Source organism: Pelophylax lessonae (genome assembly GCF_965119305.1).
Source record: "Pelophylax lessonae genome assembly, chromosome: 5".
Lineage (NCBI taxonomy): Eukaryota > Metazoa > Chordata > Amphibia > Anura > Ranidae > Pelophylax > Pelophylax lessonae.
The window spans coordinates 23492453-23515788 of record NC_138772.1 but is presented as its reverse complement, the minus strand read 5'-3'; the positions used below and the strand labels follow the sequence as shown (position 1 = coordinate 23515788).

At 44.5% G+C, this 23336-nt stretch overlaps 2 protein-coding genes across 2 annotated transcripts in view; both read right to left on the bottom strand.

Annotated features, from left to right (window-relative positions):
• LOC309555549 (fucolectin-6-like) overlaps window positions 1-6872 on the bottom strand; it is a gene marked incomplete at both ends in the record, with an annotated part of 58080 nt that extends 51208 nt beyond the window's left edge. Inside the window, one exon of the mRNA XM_082257614.1 lies at window positions 6800-6872. Within this exon, the coding sequence (XP_082113740.1) occupies window positions 6800-6872 (73 nt within the window). The remainder of the gene's footprint in view (window positions 1-6799) is intronic.
• Window positions 1-23336, bottom strand: part of LOC309556415 (fucolectin-like) — a gene marked incomplete at both ends in the record, with an annotated part of 1212026 nt that overhangs the window by 371481 nt on the left and 817209 nt on the right. The gene's annotated exons all lie outside the window — the stretch shown is intronic.

The window sequence follows — 23336 nt, the reverse complement described above, 5'->3', positions numbered from 1 at the left end:
ACGCCAGGGACACAATTGTCCAGCAGGGGCTCAGTTCTGGAGGATGACAAGGATGAGGAGGAGGAGATGGAGGAGGATATGGAACCATGTTCACAGCTGGGTGGCACCCAGGCCAGCTCATGGCCATCACTGGTGCGTGGCTGGGGGGATACGGAGGACACAGACGATACACCTCCCACAGAGGACAGCTTTTCGTTGCCTCTGGGCAGCCTGGCACACATGAGCGATTACATGCTGCAGTGTCTCCACAATGACAGCCAAGTTTCCCACATAGTAACTTGTGCTGATTACTGGGTGGCCACCCTGCTGGATCCCCGTTACAAGGACAATGTACCGTCCTTAATTCCCTCAATGGAGCATGATCGCAAGATGCACGAGTACAAGCGCACGCTGGTAGACGCGCTGCTGGTTGCATTCCCACCTGACAGCGGGGGCACAGTGGAAGCACAAGGCCAAGGCAGGGGAGGAGGAGGAAGAGGTCGTCAACGCTGCCAGGGCACTGCCAGCACCTCAGAAGGCAGAGTTAGCATGGCCGACATGTGGAAAAGCTTTGTCAGCATGCCACAACAAGCAGCAGCATGAGTAGCTGATATGGAATGTCTTAGCAGGAGGCAGCATTTCACTAACATGGTGGAGCAGTATGTGTGCACACGCCTAGACGTACTGAATGACGGGTCTGCCCCCTTCAACTTCTGGGTGTCCAACATGGCCTGAGCTTTCCCTTTATGCCTTGGAGTTGCTGGCCTGCCCTGCAGCCAGTGTATTATCTGAACGGGTATTTAGCACGGCTAGGGGCGTTATCACAGACAAGTACAACCGCCTGTCCAGAGCCAATGTGGACAAGCTCACGTTCATTAAAATGAACCAGGCATGGATCCCACAGGACTTGTCCATACCTTGTGCAGAATAGTCATGTATACCGGGCTTACCCAGCCATTGCTGGATTTGATCTTTCTTACTCTTTTGTGGTGTACCCAAATTTAATTTTTTTTTATTAAAAACCAAAGCCAGCATTGGCTACCTCGTCCTCCTCCTCCACTGCCGCCACCACTTCCACCTACACCGCCATATCCACCGCCATATCCTCCACCACCTCAACCTCCTACTCCATATGGGCCTCGTCCTCCTCCTACATCATTCAAGAAGATTATTATTTTTTATTTTTCTGTTTATGTTCTTTAAAGTTATTTCCCTATCCACATTTGTTTGCAGAGCACTTGCCATGCTCTTAAGATGATGTTGCTGCCATTTGCAGCCCTCTAGCCCTTTCCATGTGTGTTTTAGAGGCATTACAGTGCTCAAAAGTTCATTGACTTCAATGGGGTTCGGGATTGGGACAAAGTTCGGGTTAAGTCCGGGTCACGAACCCGGACTTCTTTTTCAAGTTCGGTCGAACCCGACGAACCCGAACATCCAGGTGTTCGCTCAACTCTACCTTAGACCACTTTCCTCATGCAACAGGAGAATCTTCCTGCCAAAGACGCACTGTCTGTCACATGTCCCCCTGGCTGTTATGAGAAATCCCAGGATGCACTGTAAGAGTGCCCACCCACTGAGACTCCCACAAATGCAAGTGCATTTATACCGAGACTTGATTACACACAGGTGGATTCTATCATCATTAGTCATTTAGGTCAACATTGAATCATTCAGAGATCCTCACTGAACTTCTGGAGAGAGTTTGCTGCACTGAAAGTAAAGGGGCTAAATAATTTTGCACGCCCAATTTTTCAGTTTTTTATTTGTTAAAAAAGTTTGAAATATCCAATAAATTTCATTCCACTTCATGATTGTGTCCCACTTGTTGTTGATTCTTCACAAAAAATTACAGTTTTATATCTTTATGTTTGAAGCCTGAAATGTGGCAAAAGGTCGCAAAGTTCAAGGGGGCTGAATACTTTCGCAAGGCACTGTGTATATATATATATATACATATATATATATATATATATATATATATATATATATAAATATGGCAGGGGGACATGATTACTGTGTTGGGGGGTCTGAACGAGGAAGAGGGAAGTCAATAATCTTCCCCCTCAGTTCTCCCCCCATTCGGTCTTCTCTCCCCGATTCACCACCTCCAGGCTGGTGAATCTGGGAGTGTGAATTCTGGCACAGATCACCAGTGAAGTGCGGAGATCGCAGCTTAATAAACTGGCCATTTCTGTCTCAGTCAATGACAGATTCTCCATGTGTAGAGATGATCAGCGTAGAACATGTTCTCCCTGGATCATCTCTGTTTCATAAACTGATAATGATCGGAAATGAGCTGCGATCAGCAGGATCACTGCTCATCTCAGTTTCATAAAAGGACACATTTGTCATAATGTAGAATGTCTAGTTGACTTGAAGACTACGAGCTGCCCAAGCCCTGAAGCAGCAAAGTATCCTCAAGCTATTACATTTCCACCACCAAACCATTAATAGCAAAGAGAACACCAGACCCGATATACAGTATTTCACAAAAGTGAGTACACCTCTCACATTTCTGTAAATATTTTATTATATCTTTTCATGTGACAACACTGAATAAATGACACTTTGCTACAATGTAAAGTAGTGAGTGTACAGCTTGTGTAACAGTGTAAATTTACTGTCCCCTCAAAATAACTCAACATACAGCCATTAATGTCTAAACTGCTGGCAACACAAGGGAGTACACCCCTAAGTGACAATGTCCAAATTGGACCCAAAGTGTCAATAATTTGTGAGGCCATCATTTTCCAGCACCGTCTTAACCGTCTTGAGCATGGAGTTCACCAGAGCTTCACAGGTTGCCACTGGAGTCCCCCCCCCCCCCATGATGAAATCACGGAGCTGGTAGATGTTAGAGACCTTGCGGTCCTCCACCTTCCGTTTGAAGATGCCCCAGATATGCTCAATAGGGTTTAGGTCTGGAGACATGCTTGGCCAGTCCATCACCTTTACCCTCAGCTTCTTTAGCAAGGCAGTGGTTGTCTTGGAGGTGTATTTGGGGTCATTATGATGGAATACTGCCCTGCAGCCCAGTCTCCAAAGGGAGGGGATCATGCTCTGCTTCAGTATGTCCTGATACATGTTAGCATTCATGGTTTCCTCAATGAACTGTAGCTCCCCAAAGCGGCAGCACTCACGTGGCCCCAGTCCATGACACTCCCACCATCATGCTTGACTGTAGGCAAGACACACTTGTCTTTGTACTCCTCACCTGGTTCCCACCACACACGCTTGACACCATCTGAACCAAATACGTTTATCTTGGTCTCATCAGGCCACAGGACATGGTTCCTGTAATCCATGTTTGCTTGTCTTCAGCAAACTGTTTGCAGGCTTTCTTGTGCATCATCTTTAGAAAAGGCTTTGTTCTGGGATGACAGCCATGCAGACCAATTTGATGCAGTGTGCGGCGTATGGTCTGAGCACTGACAGGTTGACCCCCCACCCCTTTAACCTTTGCAGCAATGCTGGCAGCAACAATTCTTTTTTTCAGATCCTCAGAGAGTTCTTTGCCATGAGGTGCCATATTGAACTTCCAGTGACCAGTATGAGAGAGTGAGAGCGATAATCCCAAATTTAACACACCTGCTCCCCATTCACACCTGAGATCTTGTAACACTAACAAGTCACGTGACACCGGGGAGGGAAAATGGCTAATTGGGCCCAATTTGGACATTTTCACTTAAAGGTGTACTCCCGTTTGTTGCCAGTGGTTTAGACATTAATGGCTGTGTGTTGATTTATTTTGAGGGGACAGCAAATTTACACTGTTATACAAGCTGTACACTCACTACTTTACATTGTAGCAAAGTATAATATCTTCAGTGTTGTCACATAAAAAGATATAATTTTTTACCAAAATGTGAGGGGTGTACTCATTTTTGTGAGATACTGTATCTGAGATATAAATAAGACAGGTTCCACAGCATACTTCTTAATGGGGTTCTAATTATTGCCACCCAATTTGGAACACCCAATTGTACTTTCATGGATTTGAAATGGTGGCAAATGTAGGGATAAACTGTACTTGTTTTACCCATATGAAAAATATAGACCATGAAAATGAATACACTTTGTTGTTTTTATGTGTTGTTTTTTGCAGCATATCTTCTTCTGTAGGAGCTTATAGACAGGTGTGGTCTTTTTTCTCTAGTGTAGGTGGAGCTCATCCACAGCGGCAATGCAAGTGGAGGAGGAAGTTGAGAGGAACCTAGTTCCTCTATGTTCTCCTCTGTCACAGAGAGGCAGAATCCGATTGGATGCTGGTGTCCCATGTGACATTTGTGGCCATCTTAGGTCAGTAAGAGTCTATTCAAGATCATGGCTCCTTGGGTTGGCACGCATTTTGCGTGTGGCTAGAGTAGGGACAGGTCACCCATTTGTCAGGGACAGTGCTTAGCATCAGGGACATGCCATCCTTCCTGGAAGCCTCCCCACTTTGGTACGGACCGGCCAGGCCGCATTCTGCCCCTCGAGACAGGTGCTGTTGGCACACTGGAGACCTTCCGCTACCGCTCTTCTTTGTTTCATCCTGTGAGTGGTCCCAGTTGGGTTTCCTTCTCGCTGGAGTCGTTGTGTATTTGTCAGGGAATACTGTAAATCACATTAGAACAGGCACATCTGGCAATACTCAGCATAGCAACACTAATTTGCGCAGAAATGCACACGGATGTTGCGTGCGGATGTTGCTGTTCTCTGCACTCAGCCACAAAGGGAACCCTCCCACCACTCCGACTTCCGACCAGGTACGTGACAGTAATGCTGAACTTCAATTTCAATACGGTTTTATTTTCTGCATCTGGACTCTAAGGCTCCATGTACACGGGACCTTAGAAAAAACGTGCTGCAAAGCTAGTTCTGACACTGGTAAAAAGCAGCTGTTAAATGTGCTTTCAGTAGCTTTTTCCATTGGCGTTATTGCACGTTTGGCCACGTTGCTTTTTGCAGCGTTTTTTTCTGCCTCCATTCAAAATCAATGGTTCCCTATGGGAGCCTATTGATTTGAATGGAAGTCGCACCGCAAGTCGGATCAGGATGATCCGACTTGCGCTGTGAGAATCTTGAAGGTGAACTCCACGCCAAAAATGGGAAAAAAACTGCATGGGGGTTCCCCCCAGGTTCCAAACCAGGCCCTTCGGGTCCGGTATGGAATTTGAGGGTAGCCCCAAGCTGAAAAAACGGCATGGGATCCCCCCCAAAATCCATACCAGACCCTTATCCGAGCATGCAGCTTGGTAGGGCAGGAAGGGGGAGGGGACGAGCGAGCCCCCCCTGGACCATACCAGGCCACATGCCCTCAACATGGGGGGGGTGTTGGTGCTTTGGGGCAGGGGGCGCTCTGAGAATCTGTGACATGAGGGGGCGGTGCCTCCCGATGACTTCACCGGGAGGCCACGCCCATAATGGTTATATAACAAGCTGCAGAGACCGGAGAGCAGCATAATCACCGGAGACAGCGTCGGAGGAGGCCCGGAGGAAGAAGAAGACCAGAGGAGGCAAAAGAACAGAAGAGCGGACAGCAAAAGAGCAGAAGACAAGACCGGAGAGGGAGAAGACCAGAGCGGAGAAGTCCGGATGAAGATTTTTAATAAACTTTCCAAAACGTCTCCTGTCATTATTTACCTACACTGCCTTTTATGGGGTGAATGGGTAGGGGTACAGTGTACCCCATACCCATTCACATAGGGAGGGGGTCCGGGATCTGGGGGGCCCCCTTGTTAAAGGGGGCTTCCAGATTCCGATGAGCCCCCTGCCCACAGACCCCCACAACCACCGGCCAGGTTTGTGGGGATGAGGTCCTTGTCCTCATCAACATGGGGGCAAGGTGCTTTGAGGTGGGGGGTGCAGAGCACCCCCTGCCCCAAAGCGCCAACACCCCACCATGTTGAGGGAATGTGGCCTGGTATGCTACAGGGGGGGTGGGGCCGCTCGCTCGTCCCCTCCACCTTCCTGCCCTACCGGGCTGCGTGCTCGGATAAGGGTCTGGTATAGATTTTGGGGGGGACCCCAAGCCATTTTTTCGGCGTGAGGGCTACCCTCAAATTCCATACCGGACCCGAAGGGCCTGGTTTGGAACCTGGGGGGGGGGGCCCCACGCAGTTTTTTCCCATTTTTGGCGTGGAGTTCCCCCTCAAGATTCTCACAGCGCAAGTCGCACCGCAAGTCGGATCATCCTGATCCGAATTGCGGTGCGACTCCCATTCAAATCAATAGGCTTCCATAGGGAACCAATGATTTTGAATGGAAGAAAAAAAACGTATAACGTGGCTGATCGTATGTTCATCACGTTCGGTCACGTTTGGTCATGTTCGGCCGCGTTTCTGCGTTTCAAGCGCCGGGAAACACACGTTCGAACGCAAATAATTGCGTTCCAAAAAACGTCCCTGAACTCAACTGCCTGCAAATGACTGTAAACGACCCTGTGTACATGGACAGATAAGATAACATGTAGATGGGTTCAGGGGCTTCTAAAAAAAACGCGCAACTGCTCCTAAACGGCCATTTACAATGTCCCGTGTACATGGAGCCTTAGTGTTTTCTGATTTTGTATTTTTTTATATGGCTGTTCTGATTTTGTATTTTTTATATGGCTGTATTTTACTAAGAATGAGAGACAGGAATACGCTGTATAAAAACTGTGCAATTGGTCTAGTTTTTAGGCGAGTGTTGTTAATACCTTTATTGCATATCTGTTTAAAATACCTGGAGGAGTTCTTTTGATTACCTAACTGCTGCCATTAGTGTATTCCAACCCTCCTCCTCATCTAGTGTTCCAAAATCATTTTGATTTTCTTTTTTACCTTTATATTATTCTTACCTCCTGGTGGACGGCTGTAGCACCAAGCAGGACCCAACAACCCGAGCAAAACCAAAGCCACCAGAGTCTTCATTCTGGAGGAGACATCAGAACACAGAGAGTCAGTTACCATAATATGTTACAAGAAAAGGGGATTCTGCATCTCCTTCTCAATATCATCTCTTTACTCTCTGGCACTTAGAAATACCTTGACTAGTATTAAAATACTAGTCAAGGTATTTAAAATCCTCTTTTGATCAGATCTGTAATTTCATATCAATGATACAACCAAAAGTAAAGCATATATTTTTATATATATATAAAAAAAAAAAAATAAAACATTTATTTTTTTTAGTTTGTGACAAAGTGGCTGGACTGGAGCTCAGAGGAGAAACCATCTTTGGGTCATAGAGGTAACAATTGGTTATGAGACAACTTTGGTCATTTAATACACACTTAATGCAGTCCCTGTTGCAAGATATGTAAAACAATGATATATATATATATATATATTGTGACAGGAAGTCAGGTAAATCTGGGAATGTAGTCACAGAGAGGAGACACATTCCCACCTGGTTTGGAAAGTTCACCAATTACTATAGGGTGTCGGCTGCCAAAGGCAGCAGGAAGGTGTAAAGAAGTTGAAAGGCCTTCAGCTGTTCGGAATGAGGAAATGAAGGCCTCTATAATTTGTCCAGAGGAAGTCTATGGATTGCTGCCTTCTGTCGCCGTGTGGGCTGGGAGAGGAGGACAGACAGACGTGTGCCTCCCGACGCCGTGTGGGCATGGGAGAAGGACTGCTTCCTCCTGTCGCCGTGTGGGCTGGGAGAGGAGGACAGACAGATGAGTGCCTCCCGACAAGCTGGTGAGCGTGGGAGAAGACCCCCTGAAGTGATGTGCGCTAAGGAGGGTAAACAAGTGTGAAGACTACTCGAAGTAAGGTCTTGGATCGTCTCAAGGTGAGAAGAGAAACTATTTCTATGTGGAAATAAATAAATGCACTGCTTGCTATGTGGAGAGACAAGCAAATGAACTGTGTTCAATGTGAAGAGTGTGAAGAGACAAAGGGACATGTTCCATATGAAGAGGAAAAGGGACATGTCAAATGAACTGTTTGCTGTGGTGGAGAGATAAAACATGGACTATTGAGAGTCTGCTGTATGACCAGCCAAGTCTGCCCAACAGTAGGTTGGGGACAGACTTCATTAGATAGGTTCCAGTGTGTGAGAAGGTAGCCGCCCACAGTGGCAAGGATTTATTTTGTTTTATTTTATTTTGGCTGTTTTGAGGCTTGCAATTGTGTGAAGTAAATTGCATGAATAAAACAAAGTGTTGTTTGCAAACACTGCTCGGCTATCTCTCTGTGAAAACGCACCCCCAAAGGGGTCATCCACGCCTACCACCGAGTTAATCCCTCACATATGGTGGAGGTATGCAGTGGGCAGAAGCAGAGATCCCTGCAAAGAGGTGCATATGTCCTATGAACTTTGTCTGGTGCATGAGATTGCACAATCTATGTGTGCAGGAGAGAAGATCCTGAAAGAGAAAAAACGTGTTTTAAAGAGACAGCGGTCTCAAAATTTTTGATGAACTTTGTTGTGTCTGGTGCAAGGGACTGCACAAACTGTGTGTACAGGAAAGGAGATCCTGCAAGAGAGAGAAAAACTACATGTATTAAAGAGACAGTGGTCTGAAAATGTTTTGCTGGACTGTGAAAAATTTGTTTGTGGAGTTATTGAAGATGGGGCGTTCAAAACGTCTGAAAAATGCAAAGATAGATGAAATGAGAGACCGGATTCTATGGATGGAGGGGATGCTACCGTCTGAACAAGCCCCATCCATGCCTAAAGAGAGTCTACTAAAGAGGAAGGTTGTTGTCCCTAGCAACACTGATGAAACTGCTATGGAGACGCAGTGTGCTCAGATGAAAAGTAAACTCAAAATGGGGGAGATGCTGAAACAGCGGAGCTTTGCAGCTCAACAAAAGGCTCACCAAGAGAGCATGGCAGGCTGGAAGCAGAGACGCCAGCAGCCAATGGAGGTCATCGGTTTGGAGGAAACCGAGTATGTGTGCAGGGCTGAGTTGGATGCCTTGCAATGGAAAATGGAAGAAAAGGAACGAGCCCTGGAGTTGCTTAGGATGGAGCATAGAAACATGCAGGCTCAGGTGTTCCAGTGGGAAGAATCCACTGCTCTTCTTTTTTCCGAGTTGCACAAACGCAGAGAGACTATAATGGAGAAAGATACCATCCTCATGGAAAAGGAAAGTGAAATTCAGACTTTGCAGAAGCAAAGTATGTGTGAAATGTTGGAGTTGCGTAATCAGCTGAAAAAAAGTCTTCAGTCTTTGGAAGCTACCAAAATAGACCTGCAGGGGGTGCAGGAACAGAATGTCGCTCTGAAAACGACATTGTCTCTCAGCGACAACGAGAAAAGTGAAAGAGAGGCTAAATTACTGAGTACTGTGTATGAGCTCACCACTTTGAGCAATGTGGTAGATGAATTACGTGCAGACTGTGAAAGTTGGAAAGGTGAAACCCAACATTTCCAGCAGCAGTTAAAGGAGAAAGAAGCCTGTGTGGCAGAATTACAGTCTCATCCCCAGAAACTAGCCAATGAGGTGAAGGCTCTTATGCAGGGAAAAGGAGATTCGGAACACAAGAGAAAAAAAATAGAGGCACAGCTGCAGGAATCGCAAGTCAAGGTGTCAGAAGGTGACCGAGTGTGTGCTAAGCTGTCAGAGAAGGCAAACCAACTGCAGGTTGAGCTGGACAATGTTACAAAACAGCTTTCTCAAGCAGACAGCAAATCTAGAGAAATTGCGGAAGATTTTTCTATCTTGGAATCGCAGCTGCAAGACACGCAGGAACTCTTACAGGAAGAGAGGTGTCAAAGGCTGAGTTTTAGCACAAAGCTCAAACAAATGGAAGATGAGAAAAATGGCTTCCTGGAACAATTAAAAGAGGAGGAGGAAGCAAAGAAAAACCTATGAGAGCAAGTCGCAACATTGCAAGCTCAGATAGCGGATATGAAAAAACGCATGGAAGAAATCGTTGGTTCATTAGAGTGTGTTGAAGATGTGAAAAAGAAGTTTGATCAGATGCTTGGTGAGGAGAAGACTGTGTCTGCAAAATATGCAGAAGAACGCGACCGTGCAAAAACGGAGGCGCGTGATAACGAGAGCAAAGCCCTGTTCTTGGCTCGCTCCTTGGAGGAAGCTCTAGAGTGTAAGGTTGAACTAGAAAGAGTTAACCAACAGCTGTGTACAGAAATGGAAGATTTGGTCAGCTCCAAGGATGATGTTGTGAAAAGCGTTCAGGAGCTAGAAGAGTCTAAGCGAGCCTTAGAACAGCAAGTAGAAGAGATGAAGATTCCGTTGCAGGAACTTGAAGAGGAATTACAGGCAACAGAGGATCTGTCCCAAAGAGGGGATAGTGTGCCTGATGCAATTTTTAAAAGGATCAGTGTTGGGGTCTGTCCTGAGTGAGCCTCAGAAATGTGATGACATGTGGCTTGAATCACCCCTTTAGAATAAACCGTTCCTTCAAAAACTTCAAGCATTGGAAAATGTATCATTAGAGCTTCAACAAACAAAGGAGCTGGGTAAGAAATGTGATGATTTCTCAGTTCAGGCTGAAAACCTAGTGGAGAAAACTAAAGCGGAGAAAACTAAAGCAAGTGATATAAATCTGGGAGAAAAAAGCAAACGCCACCTAGTGGAGAAAACTAAGGCTGTTGGTGTAAACGTGAAGCAAATGAATAAGTGCCTTTCAGGGAAGATTTCCAAAATGGAACTGAAAGACGCGTGGCAGAAGTTTGATCGTGATCTTTAGATGCATTCCATGTGGAATTCAGATAGAGAAAAGGAACTAGGTGACCTTGAGCGGTCAAATAGTTCAGCAGAAAGTGCATTGAAGAAATCTGTAATGGATACTACCCAGATCGCTGGGTTCAACTGTGTTGTTGCCTTTGACCCATATGATGGTGGAAGGAAAGTTGATAAAGTACAGACATTACTTGGAACAAAGCCAAGTGAAGCAGAGGTTCTCAAAGTGTTGTGGAAATCATTTGTTGATTGCAGAGAGAGGCGTCTTAAGAATGTTGAAGACTTTAAGACTAGCACAATTGAGTTGCCTATGGATCACGGACCTCCTTGGTGGATAGGACAGACGGTTATGAGGGACAAGCTGTCTGACATTTATGAGGAATCTGTCAATGAAGATGACAGAAACGAGAAGGAGCAAAATGATGCCAAAAATGCAGTTGAAGAATATGTATATGAGATGAGAGACCAACTGTGTGGCATTTATGAGAAATCTTTTAAAGAAGATGACAGAAACAGTTTCATCCGTCAGCGTGAGGATAATAGAAGGCTTATCAGTGAGAGTCAGCAGTGCTTGACACATGTGTGCCTGGAAATCTGTGTCCCAACCCTAGGGTTGAAACAAGAGGGGGGGTATGTGACAGGAAGTCAGGTAAATCTGGGAATGTAGTCACAGAGAGGAGACACATTCCCACCTGGTTTGGAAAGTTCACCAATTACTATAGGGTGTCGGCTGCCAAAGGCAGCAGGAAGGTGTAAAGAAGTTGAAAGGCCTTCAGCTGTTCAGAATGAGGAAATGAAGGCCTCTATAATTTGTCCAGAGGAAGTCTATGGATTGCTGCCTCCTGTCGCCGTGTGGGCTGGGAGAGGAGGACAGACAGACGTGTGCCTCCCGACGCCGTGTGGGCATGGGAGAAGGACTGCTGCCTCCTGTCGCCGTGTGGGCTGGGAGAGGAGGGCAGACAGATGAGTGCCTCCCGACAAGCTGGTAAGCGTGGGAGAAGACCACCTGAAGTGATGTGCGCTAAGGAGGGTAAACAAGTGTGAAGACTACTCGAAGTAAGGTCTTGGATCGTCTCAAGGTGAGAAGAGAAACTATTTCTATGTGGAAAGAAATAAATGCACTGCTTGCTATGTGGAGAGACAAGCAAATGAACTGTGTTCAATGTGAAGAGTGTGAAGAGACAAAGGGACATGTTCCATATGAAGAGGAAAAGGGACATGTCAAATGAACTGTTTGCTGTGGTGGAGAGATAAAACATGGACTATTGAGAGTCTGCTGTATGACCAGCCAAGTCTGCCCAACAGTAGGTTGGGGACAGACTTCATTAGATAGGTTCCAGTGTGTGAGAAGGTAGCCGCCCACAGTGGCAAGGATTTATTTTGTTTTATTTTATTTTGGCTGTTTTGAGGCTTGCAATTGTGTGAAGTAAATTGCATGAATAAAACAAAGTGTTGTCTGCAACCACTGCTCAGCTATCTCTCTGTGAAAACGCACCCCCAAAGGGGTCATCCACGCCTACCACCGAGCTAATCCCTCACAATATATATATATATAAATTGTGACCTATATTGTATGGAACTGTATACCTAGGGTAGATTTTTACAGCCTATACCTTTGCAGTATATGCAGCACTTTCATTACTCTCTTGACCTCTGGAAGATTTCCTCCTTCATGACCAGGCCATTTTCTGCAATATGACACTGCATCACTTTAACTGACAACTGCGTGGTCATACAATATAAATGAAATTTATGTCGTCGTCCCGCCCCCATCCCTCACAAATAGAGCTTTCTTTTGGTGGTATTTGATCACCTTTGCATTTTTTTTTTTTGCATTCTATACAAAAAAGACCGACAATTTTGAAAAAAAACAAAACAAAAAAAAAAACAATATTTTTTACTTTCTGCTATAAAACATATGCAATAACAAAATTGAAAAAAAAAAAAAATCAAATGTGTTTATTAATTCATCAATGAACTGCATATTCCAGATAGGGTCTAATTAATGATTTGTACAGGGGCAGAATGATATCTCTCTCTCTGGACTCCATGCCTCTCCTAATACAAGAAATGACTTTGCTTGCTTTGGAAACCACAGCTTGGCATTGCATGCTATTATTAACCACTTTACCACCGGAGGATTTTGCTGTCTTACGTCCAGGCCACTTTTTGCGATTAGGCACTGTGCGAATTTAACTGACAATTGCGCGGTCGTGCGACGCCATACCCAAACAAAATTTACGTCATTTTTTCCCCACAAACAGAGCTTTCTTTTGGTGGTATTTGATCACCTGTGCAATTTTTACTTTTTGCGCTATAAACAAAAAAAGAGCGTAAATTTTGAAAAAATAACAATATTTTTCACATTTTTTATATGAAACCCCCCCCCCCCAAAAAAAAAATGTAAAAATCTAAATTTTTTTAAATGTTTGGCCAATTTGTTTTCTGCTACCTATGTTTGGTAAAAAAAAAATCACAATAAGCGTATTTTGATTGGTTTGCGCAAAAGTTATTGCGTTTACTAACTAAGGGAAAGATTTCTGTCATTTTTGGTGGTTTTTTTTTTAACGAGTAATGTCGGTGATCTGCGATTTTTTTTGCGGTACTGCGACATTGCGGCGGACAGATCGGACCCTTGACTGATATTTTTGACACTTTTGGGGGTACCAGTGACATTACTGCAGTAATCAGTTCTATATATATGCATGTTACTGTAAAAATGACACTGGCAGGGAAGGGGTTAATTTTATTGGAGAGGGAGGGGTTAATGTATGCCTGGTGCTTACTGACGTGTGTGGGGGGAGGGGACTGAGTGACACAGGGACAGATGGCATGTTCAGCTATGCTGAACCCTGCTATCTGACCCTGCCTGTCACTTAGGAGATCCGCCCGCTTTGTTTACACAAGCGGGAGGATCTCCAGACTCGATTCCCCGACGATCGGGGAAGAGCAGCGGCGATTGCCGCTGCTCCTCCCCTGGCCCGACTCCCGCTGTGACTGAATACAGCGGGAGCGAGCCTCCATCAGCGCACGCGTGGCACAGAGAAAGGGGAGTGTCTGGCGACGTAGGTCTATGTCGCCAGACGATAACAAACCACTTTGCCGCAGTAGAGCTCTAGTGAGCACTGAGCAGTCGGCAAGTGGTTAAGCTTAGGATCTACCAGAACCTCCATATCCTTCACACCAGTTCATTTGAGTGGGCTGCTGTTCCGTGTGAAGTGCACAAAAAAGGTGCATGTGCCTTTATAAAAACGCGGTCACAGGAAAACCACATGGTCTTTTAAACAATACGCTTTCCCCGTGGTTCCCACCCCCCACAATCGCGCTGCGTAATGAGTTGCGTGGGGTGACTTTCACAATGAATGGCAGCCCCGCACGTCTCGCAATAGCAGATTCCCGCACACACAACCGGAACGCACGGTCCACGCTCATATGAACTGAGCTTAGTAAGTGGCATGGCAAGTTTTTTAAAAATTTTAATTTTTTGACACAATTTTTTGGAAAATGAAGAAATTTAAAATTCGTTTTTTTCACAATTTTTTACATACTGTCACCAGTGCGGTACAGCGTCATCATATATGACTGGTGTGCTGACAATCAGCAGGAATACTGAACAACTGGACCTGTTGGATCAGTGACACTAATACAGTGATTAGTGCTACAAAATATGCTCTGTCACTGTACTAATGACACTGGCAGGGAAGAGGTAATTTCAGGGGTGATCAAAGGGTTAAATGTGTCCCTAGAGAGTGCTTGCTAACTGTGGGGGAGGGGCTTATACTGTGGGAAGACAGAGATCCGTGTTCCTGCTTAGCAGAAACACAGGATCCATGCCTTCCCTTGTCACAGAACGGTGATCTGCCTTCCACCATTCTGCCTCTGTCGGTAATGATTGGCAGGTCGGGTCCGCCAGACCTGCTGATTGGCTCTCGCTGGACTTAGGCGGCGCACATGCACGCTACAAACCCAGAAGTGGTGATGATGTACAGGTACGTGATTTCGCCTGTAGGAGCCACCGGACTGCAGTATATATACCTGGGGCGGTCGGCAAAGCACTGGCCCATTTGCTTAGTGGAAAAGGAACATGCAAAATGAAGTATGTAGAAATGTAGAAATCTAGAAATTCACTAAAAATGCCAGACTTTTAAATACAATAAATGATCTCTTGGACATAATTTGAGATGTCCTTCGAACAGTAATCAGTGACGGGAAAAATGCCAGGAAAAATGTGTGAACATTATGTGCCAGAAAAAACACCCTCCCTCCCCGCTAATTCACACTTACCCCTAAGCATAAATTTCCTTTGCAAGCCACAATTCTAACCAAAAAAAAAATTCACCCACTTCCAGTAAAAATCCCCCCTCCTAGCACAAATCCTCTACCTTTTCCCTCTGAGCAAAACTCCTCTCCCTCCCTCCAAATTCCCCTCTCCCAGGACAAATTCCCCCAAATCCCCACTTTTAGCACTAATCCCCCCCTGAACCTGCGATCTGTCCCTGTGTCACTCAGTCACCTCCCTCCACATGTCAGTAAGCACCAGGCATACATTAACCCCTCCCTCTCCAATAAATTGAATCCCTTCCCTGCCAGTGTCATTTTTACAGTAACAGTGCATATGTATAGCACTGATTACTGTAGTAATGTCACTGGTACCCCCAAAAGTGTCAAAAATGTCAGTCAAGGGTCCGATCTGTCCACCGCAATGTCGCAGTCCCGCAAAAAAAAATTGCAGATCGCCGCCATTACTCGTTAAAAAAAAAAAACACCAAAAATGACAGAAATCTTTCCCTTAGTTAGTAAACGCAATAACTTTTGCGCAAACCAAACAAAATACGCTTATTGTGATTTTTTGTTACCAAACATAGGTAGCAGAAAACAAATTGGCCAAAAATTTAGAAAAATTTAGATTTTTAAATTTTTTTTGGGGGGGGGGGGGTTTAATATAAAAAAATGTGAAAAATATTGTTGTTTTTTTCAAAATTTACGGTTTCTTTATAGCGCGAAAAGTAAAAATCGCACAGGTGATCAAATACCACCAAAAGAAAGCTCTGTTTGTGGGAAAAAAAGGACGTAAATTTAGTTTGGGTACAGCGTCGTACGACCGTGCAATTGTCAGTTAAAGTCGCACAGTGCCGAATCGCAAAAAGTGGCCCAGACGTAAGACAGCAAAATCCTCCGGTGGTAAAGTGGTTAATGAATTCTCTGATCAGCAAATATTATTGGGCCCCAGGATTTATAACCACCTTAACCAGAAATTACTGCGCCTCATGTGCAGTATGTGCAAAATGCAATCCGGTAAGGACAGAAGAGACACCGCAGAAACATTTGGCTAAACCCCTGTATCCGTTCCATGGCGTGACGAACAGGCCTGCATACCCGACGTTGTATCTTTCCCTGATCTGCCACGAACTGTGTTTTAAGCAGGCACTGAGTGTCATGTATGTAAGTGCAGCTATTTATTCATTAAATTACTGTTTAAATAAGCAGAGAGCACTAGATTTCTTCTTTTTTAATCTTCATGTATGACCATCTATGATCGGAAGTGGAATCCAGGATCAGCCTCCCTGTTTATAGTCTGACATCTCTCCTGTTTGAGGGAAAAATGCTTGGATTGACCTGTGTTCCGTGAGAATTACCTACCCTGTGAGAATTACCTACCCCTCATCACTTCCGGCCAGAAGCATCTGAGCAGCGCAGCAGTGCGCATGCTCAGAGCGCCGGATACCTAATGGCAGAACAGAGGAGCTTACTAGTGCGCATGCGCACTAGTATAAAACGATCACGGTGTACCGTGAAAAAAACCTACCGACGCGGCACTTACCTAAAACAGCTGTGCTGACATACGAGTCATCCCCGCACCTGTCCCGGTCACTTCCCTGCTCTCGGCAAGTAAATATAAAAGCGGCTTTCGGCTCAGTGATTTATGTTTTCATACAGCCGCCGCCGCTTTTATATTTACTATCCGAGAGCAGGGAAGTGACCGGGACAGGAGCGGAGATCACTCGTATTTCAGCACAGCTGTTTTAATGTACCCGCTGCATTACATACAGTGCGGAGTACCGGAAGTGACGAAGGGTAGGTTTTTCTCACGGGTAGGTAATTCTCACGGAACACCGGCATTACTCAGGTCTAGAAACAAGGTGAGAGGCCACTTTGTATGGGGAAGGAATACACATTCACTGAGGTGTCACCTGTTTGGATTCTGGGATTTATTTGATGGACATTTATTCACATATATTGCGCTATATATGATTTTGTTTAGTCATTTACATTTTGAAAGTCTATTTACTTTTATCCTCTTCACAGTTGTTATTTGTGATTTATGAATTTCACTTAGGGCCCTTTCACACGGAGCGGACCGTATTGCAATCTGGTCCGGCATTTTTTATTTTTTTTTTAATGGACACGGATTACACTTGTGTCATCCGCTCCGTATGTCCGCATATCACCCCATCCGTTTGCGGATGATATGCAGACATAATGTATGTCTATGGGCATTGCGGATGTCAGCGGATGACACCGCTGACATCCGATTTTGCATCCGTTCCGTTTTTTAAACGGAAGAAAAAATAGGGTTCTGTTCGTGCCAAAAAACGGAACAGAACTGAAAGGATGAAAATCAGATGTCAGCGGCATCCGCAATCCCATTGACATTCATTATGTCCGTATATCACCCGCAAACGGATGGGGTGATATACAGACATACGGAACGTCCGTGTGAAAGAGCCCTTACTCTCATTTATATCACAGTTGTTTTTCTGGCGCAACACTGTTTGTTTTTTATTGGTATTACCTGTGCACTCTGTTGATTTATTGCAGATATATTAAAGGTTTTAGCACATAGAGATTATTTATCACATTTTTGCGCTGATAGTTTTTTTGATAATTTGATATTAGCACAAACACAACCACCCCCCCCATCCCCCTTTTCAGCAAAATCCCCCAAATCCCCACTGTGCCCAGGGCAGCCACCCCTGAATCTGAATCTCCAAATGTGCCTTCAGATTAAGAAGAACTAACACTTTATTTGGCCCCCAGCATTGTCATACTTAGTCATTAATATTACCTGCTTCTTTGAGTCCAGATATAAAGCGGACTACCCTTCTTTCTTTCAAACCTTTTGACCACTTGGAATTCTTACTTAAAGTCTTGGTTTGGCAAAATGTCTTCCTAAAATGCTCTATTACTTTAGAGCAGCATCCTGGCCCTGGGGCTGTATGTGGCCCGTTGCATACCTTTATTCGGGCCCTTGAGGGATTATTCCTGCCACTGAAACCAACATTGGGTCATAATTCCTTCCACTAACATCAACAATGGGGCACTATTCCTTCCACTAACACCAACAATGGGGCACTATTCCTGCCACTGACATCAACAATGGGGCACTATTCCTTCCACTGATACCAACAATGGGGCACTATTCCTGCCACTAACACCAACAATGGGTCATAATTTCTTCCACTGACACCAACAATGGGGTACTATTACTTCCACTGAGACCAACAATGGGGCACTATTCCTTCCACTGATACCAACAATGGGGCACTATTCCTTCCACTGATACCAACAATGGGGCACTATTCCTTCCACTGATACCAACAATGGGGCACTATTCCTTCCACTGACACCAACAATGGGGTACTATTACTTCCACTGACACCAACAATGGGGCACTATTCCTTCCACTAACATCAACAATGGGGCACTATTCCTTCCACTGACACCAATGATAGGGAACAATTAATTCCACTGATAACAAAAATGGGGCACTATTCCTTCCACTTACACCAAATATTTCTACCCCTAATAACAAAGATGGGCATTGTTTACTTCACTGAACATAGCCCCCCCCCCCCTAAAGTCTGAAGGACAGTAAATTGGCCCATTTTTTAGAACGTTCGGAGCCCCCTGATTTATAGCAGTACCTATCCTTGGCCACATTCTCTGGATTGAACGAAGAAAGATCCATGAAATCTATATGTGGCATGCAGAGACCCAAATTAGCTGCTGATATTCTATATCATTATACAATGCTGGGGGGGCTTAGTGTACCCATCTTTGGAAAATACCACACTGCAGCACAAATAGCGCCACTGGCAACCCTTCATGCCACAGCGCATCTTCTAACGTGGCCTTATTTTAACAATTTTAAACTTGATTAGGACTCTCCCAAATCTCAGACAATTTGCAATAGATCCCAACCTAAATCATTCATGAAAGCAATGGTAGCAATGGTCAAATAATCTAATAAAAGGTATTTCTCTCTATTTCCCGCCCTCAGATATTCCTCATAACTCCTTATCTCCCCCAACATTTCTTTAGCTTCTGCCTGGCAGTCCATAAAAGGCATTAAAAACATTGGTGAACATTTCTCGCTGGATGTTAGGAAATGATTCTCATACCTAAAGAAGCATTGGAAGCTTCCTCAGTATATTTTGGATTCCACCAGATGACGCACTTTATATGCATGCTACTTAACCCCTTGTCTACCAGGCACTTTCACCCTCTTCCTGCCCAGGCCAATTTTCAGCTTTCAGCGCTGTTACACTTTGAATGACAATTACGCGGTCAGGACTCAGCAATCAGGATAAATAAAACCAACACATTTCAGGGGAACAGAGACTCTCCAGGCGTGTCTGTAAAACAAAGATCCAACTGATTGCCGGCTGTGCTTGCAGAGGCAGAATCTATCTTTGTTTTACAGACACTCCTGTTTGGGACCCTTCCTCATTGACTAGCATGCAGCAACCACCCTGAAGAAGGGGGAGTCCCTGTTTAGCCAAAATGCGTTGGATTTATTTATTTGTTGCTACTCTCAATAAACCTTCTCAGACTCACCTTCCAATTTCTATTTTCTGGATACTGGGAACTCATTGTTGCCTACATTTCCATACCCACCTATGGAAACTCTTTATACTTGAGATCAATCAGCGGCCATTTGTTTACATTATGTCCCCGCTCTACTTACATAAGTTCTTATCACATGGAATTTTTTATGCAGCACATCTGATATCATACATATTGTACAATGTAACATGAATGTGCACTTTACTTCATATTAAAGATCTCTGGGAAGCAAATAAAATGCTTGTGAAAGAAAAAAGTAAATTGCCATTAGATAAACTTTCATTTCTCTGTTCCCCTGTGCTTTGCACCCTAAGCAGTCTCCCCTCCCCCTCCCAATGTACATATGAAGGGTCTTACCTGTATAGAGTCCTGAAGAGTCTGAAATCTTCACATCCTTCCCTCTGTATTTATATGGCTGCTTCATAATTCCTCCCAGACCACATTCCCTCCTCACCGAGGGTGGGGAACCTGGTAATAGGTGTCACTACAATGTCACTGTCAATGCCTAATTACCCCGGGGGAGGGGGGGGGGGCTGTAAAAAGTCTGAGGAAATTTACTTATTTTAGGGTATTCAAATTTCACATTGTAAACCAGTTCAACAGAAATTTCAGTAAATTACAGCAAAGATCTTATACCTTTGCACGCAACATTTACAATGTTATACATGTGTACACAATATATACAATGTTATACATGTACAGACAATATATACAATGTTATACATGTGCACACAATATATACAATGTTATACATGTGCAGACAATATATACAATGTTATACATGTGCAGACAATATATACAATGTTATACATGTGCAGATAATATATACAATGTTATACATGTGCACACAATATATACAATGTTATACATGTGCAGACAATATATACAATGTTATACATGTGCACACAATATATACAATGTTATACATGTGCAGACAATATATACAATGTTATACATGTAGGGATGGGCACCAGAACAACGCGAGCGGGGGAACATTTTCGTTCGAACATTCGAACTCCATTAAAGTCTATGGGACTCGAACCTGAAAAATCAAAAGTTCTTATTTTAAAGAATTAAATGCAAGTTATTGCCCAAAAAAGTGTATGGCGGATCTGGGTACTGCCCTTGGGGACATGTACTAATGCAAAAAAAAAAAGTTTTTAAACGATCATTTTTACAGGAGCAGTGATTTTAATAATGCTTACAGTGAAACAATAAAAATGAAAAATTCCTTTAAATATCGTGCCTGGGGGGTCCCCTTAACCACTTAAGCCCCGGAGGATTTTCCTGCTAAAAGACCAGGGGGTATTTTGCGATTCGGCACTGCGTGACTTTAACGGACAATTGCGCGGTCGTGCGACGCTGTACCTTAACGAATTTGACGTCCTTTTATTCCACAAACAGAGCTTTCTTTTGGTGGTATTTGATCACCTGTGCGATTTTTTTTTTGATCACGCGCTATAAAAAAAAAGAGCGTCAATTTTGCAAAAATAACAATATTTTTCACATTTTTTTATATGAAATTCCCCCCCAAAAAAATGTAAAAATCAAAATTTTTTAACATTTTCGGCCAATTTGTTTTATGCTACCTATGTTTGGTAAAAAAAATCGCAAAAAGCGTATTTTGATTGGTTTGCGCAAAAGTTATCGCGTTTACTAACAAAGGGAAAGATTTTTGTAATTTTTGTTGTTTTTTTTTTAACGCATAATGGCGGCGATCTGCGATTTTTTTTTTTTGCGGTACTGCGACATTGGGGCGGACAGATCGGACCCTTAACTGACATTTTTGACACTTTTGGGGTTACCAGTGACATTTCAACAGTAATCAGTGCTATACATATGCACTGTTACTGTAAAAATACACTGGTAGTGAAGGGGTTAACTTTATTTGGGAGGGAGGGGCTGTGTGTGTCCCTAGGGGCGTGCTTTCTACTGTGATTGGCTGTGGCTTGAGCTGTAAGGACACTGATCAACGGATCTACATAGTAGATCCGTGTGATCAGTGTTTTTACACCGAGGAGAATGACAGGTGGCTTGTTTACACAAGCCGCCTGACTTTCTCCCTCTCCCCCGACGATCGCCGAGTGACCGGCGGACATCGGGTCCGCCAGTCACACGCACGGGGAGGTCCGTGACCGCGCGGGAGCAGGAGCGCGCTCGCTCCCCAGACCCTCCCAGGCTAGTGACGTTAATTAACGTCACTCTGTCTGGCAGGGGCTGACCGCCACAGAAAAATCTACTTGCGGCGGTCGGCAAGCAGTTAATGTGCCTGTAAAGTGGCACATTTGTGCGGTGTTTGTAGCCTGCTGCAGCAATATTGACATTTCTAAAGGAAAAAATGTAATTTCAACTTGCTCGCGGCTGTAATGTATTGTCGGATCGAATACAGATTAAAAAAAATTTTAAAAGAAATGGGGTAGGGTCCCTCCCAGTCCCTTCAGGTCTGGTATGGATTTACATCTGGTACTCAAGAAATTAAAAAAAAAAAAACGTGCAGGCGCAGGGCGCAGGAACGGGCCCAGCTTTTAAAAATTCGATACAAATTTGAAATCGCATGTACTTGTCATAAAGGTGCAGAAAAATTGGGCCTTGGTTGTTGGTGGTGCCTGAACACCGTAACCCCTCACAGTTACTCTTGATGGGCAGAGAAACGGGCCCTGTTGTTAAACATTAGATACAAAATTGAAATCGCATGTACTCGTCATACAGGTGCAGAAAAATTGGGCCTTGGCTGTTGGTGGTGCCTGAACACCGCAACTCCTCGCAGTTACTCTTGCTGATACAAAATTGAAATAGCATGTACTCGTAATACAGGTGTAGAAAAATTGGGCTTTGGTTGTTGGTGGTGCCTGGACACCGCAACCCCTTGCAGGTACTCTTGCTGTGCGCAGGAACGGGCCCTGCTGTTCAAAATGTGATACAAAATTCAAATCAAATGTACTTGTCATACAGGTGCAGAAAATTGGGCCTTGGTTGTTGAGGGTGCCCTAAACCAAAAACATTGTTGGAAGGTAGCATAATCAAAATTCAGGAATAGGATAGGCAGCATAAGCAGTCTTCAAGGGATGCCAGACCCCTAGCAAATTCAATCAGTTACATCAGCATCAGGGCTTGATAGCTGCTGTTGATCCAGAACTGATTAATTTTGATAATTGTCAGTCTGTGGACAGAGGCACTCTTTTATCTGTCACAAAACCTCCAGCAGCTGTTCGTTCAGAAAGCACACTGGAAGCAGGACAGGCTGATAACTCGATTGCATATTAAGCAAGTTCTGGCCAGTGGTCCATCCTCAAGACCCAGTAACCCTGTGGATGCTCAGTTGGAAAGGTCTCTAAGTCTGCTCTTGCCCCTAGATAATCCTGCACCATATGATGGAGACGCTGCCGGTGGCTGCTTAAACCTAACAGCCCTGGGTGCTGCTGAGGACTAAAGAACTGCTCCTCCTTTGGCTGAACAATGCCTCAGAAACACATCCAGAGAACGTTAACCTTGCAGTTTCTGGAAAAATGTTACACAAATTTTTCTTTGAGGCGTCCTCGGTTTCATCCTCTGCTCCCTCTGTGAAGGCAGGATGAGCTCTGCAACTTTACCCTTGTAACATGGATCAAGAAGGGTTGCCAACCAGTAATAATCCCTCTCCTTGATACCATGAATCCTCTGGTCCTTTCACAGGCTTTGCAGAATCAAGGGACCCATGCAGCGTAAGTTTGAGGAGGCATGCGATTCTGAGTTCTCTGGGCCACTAAGGAGGACCAAGTGACCTGTCTATGATTTCACAAAGGGTGTGCTCCAGCAGGAAGACTAGAGGGATAATGTCACTGATGCATGCGTTATCACAGCTCACCATCCTTGTGACCTCCTCAAATGGTGACAGGACAGTGCTAG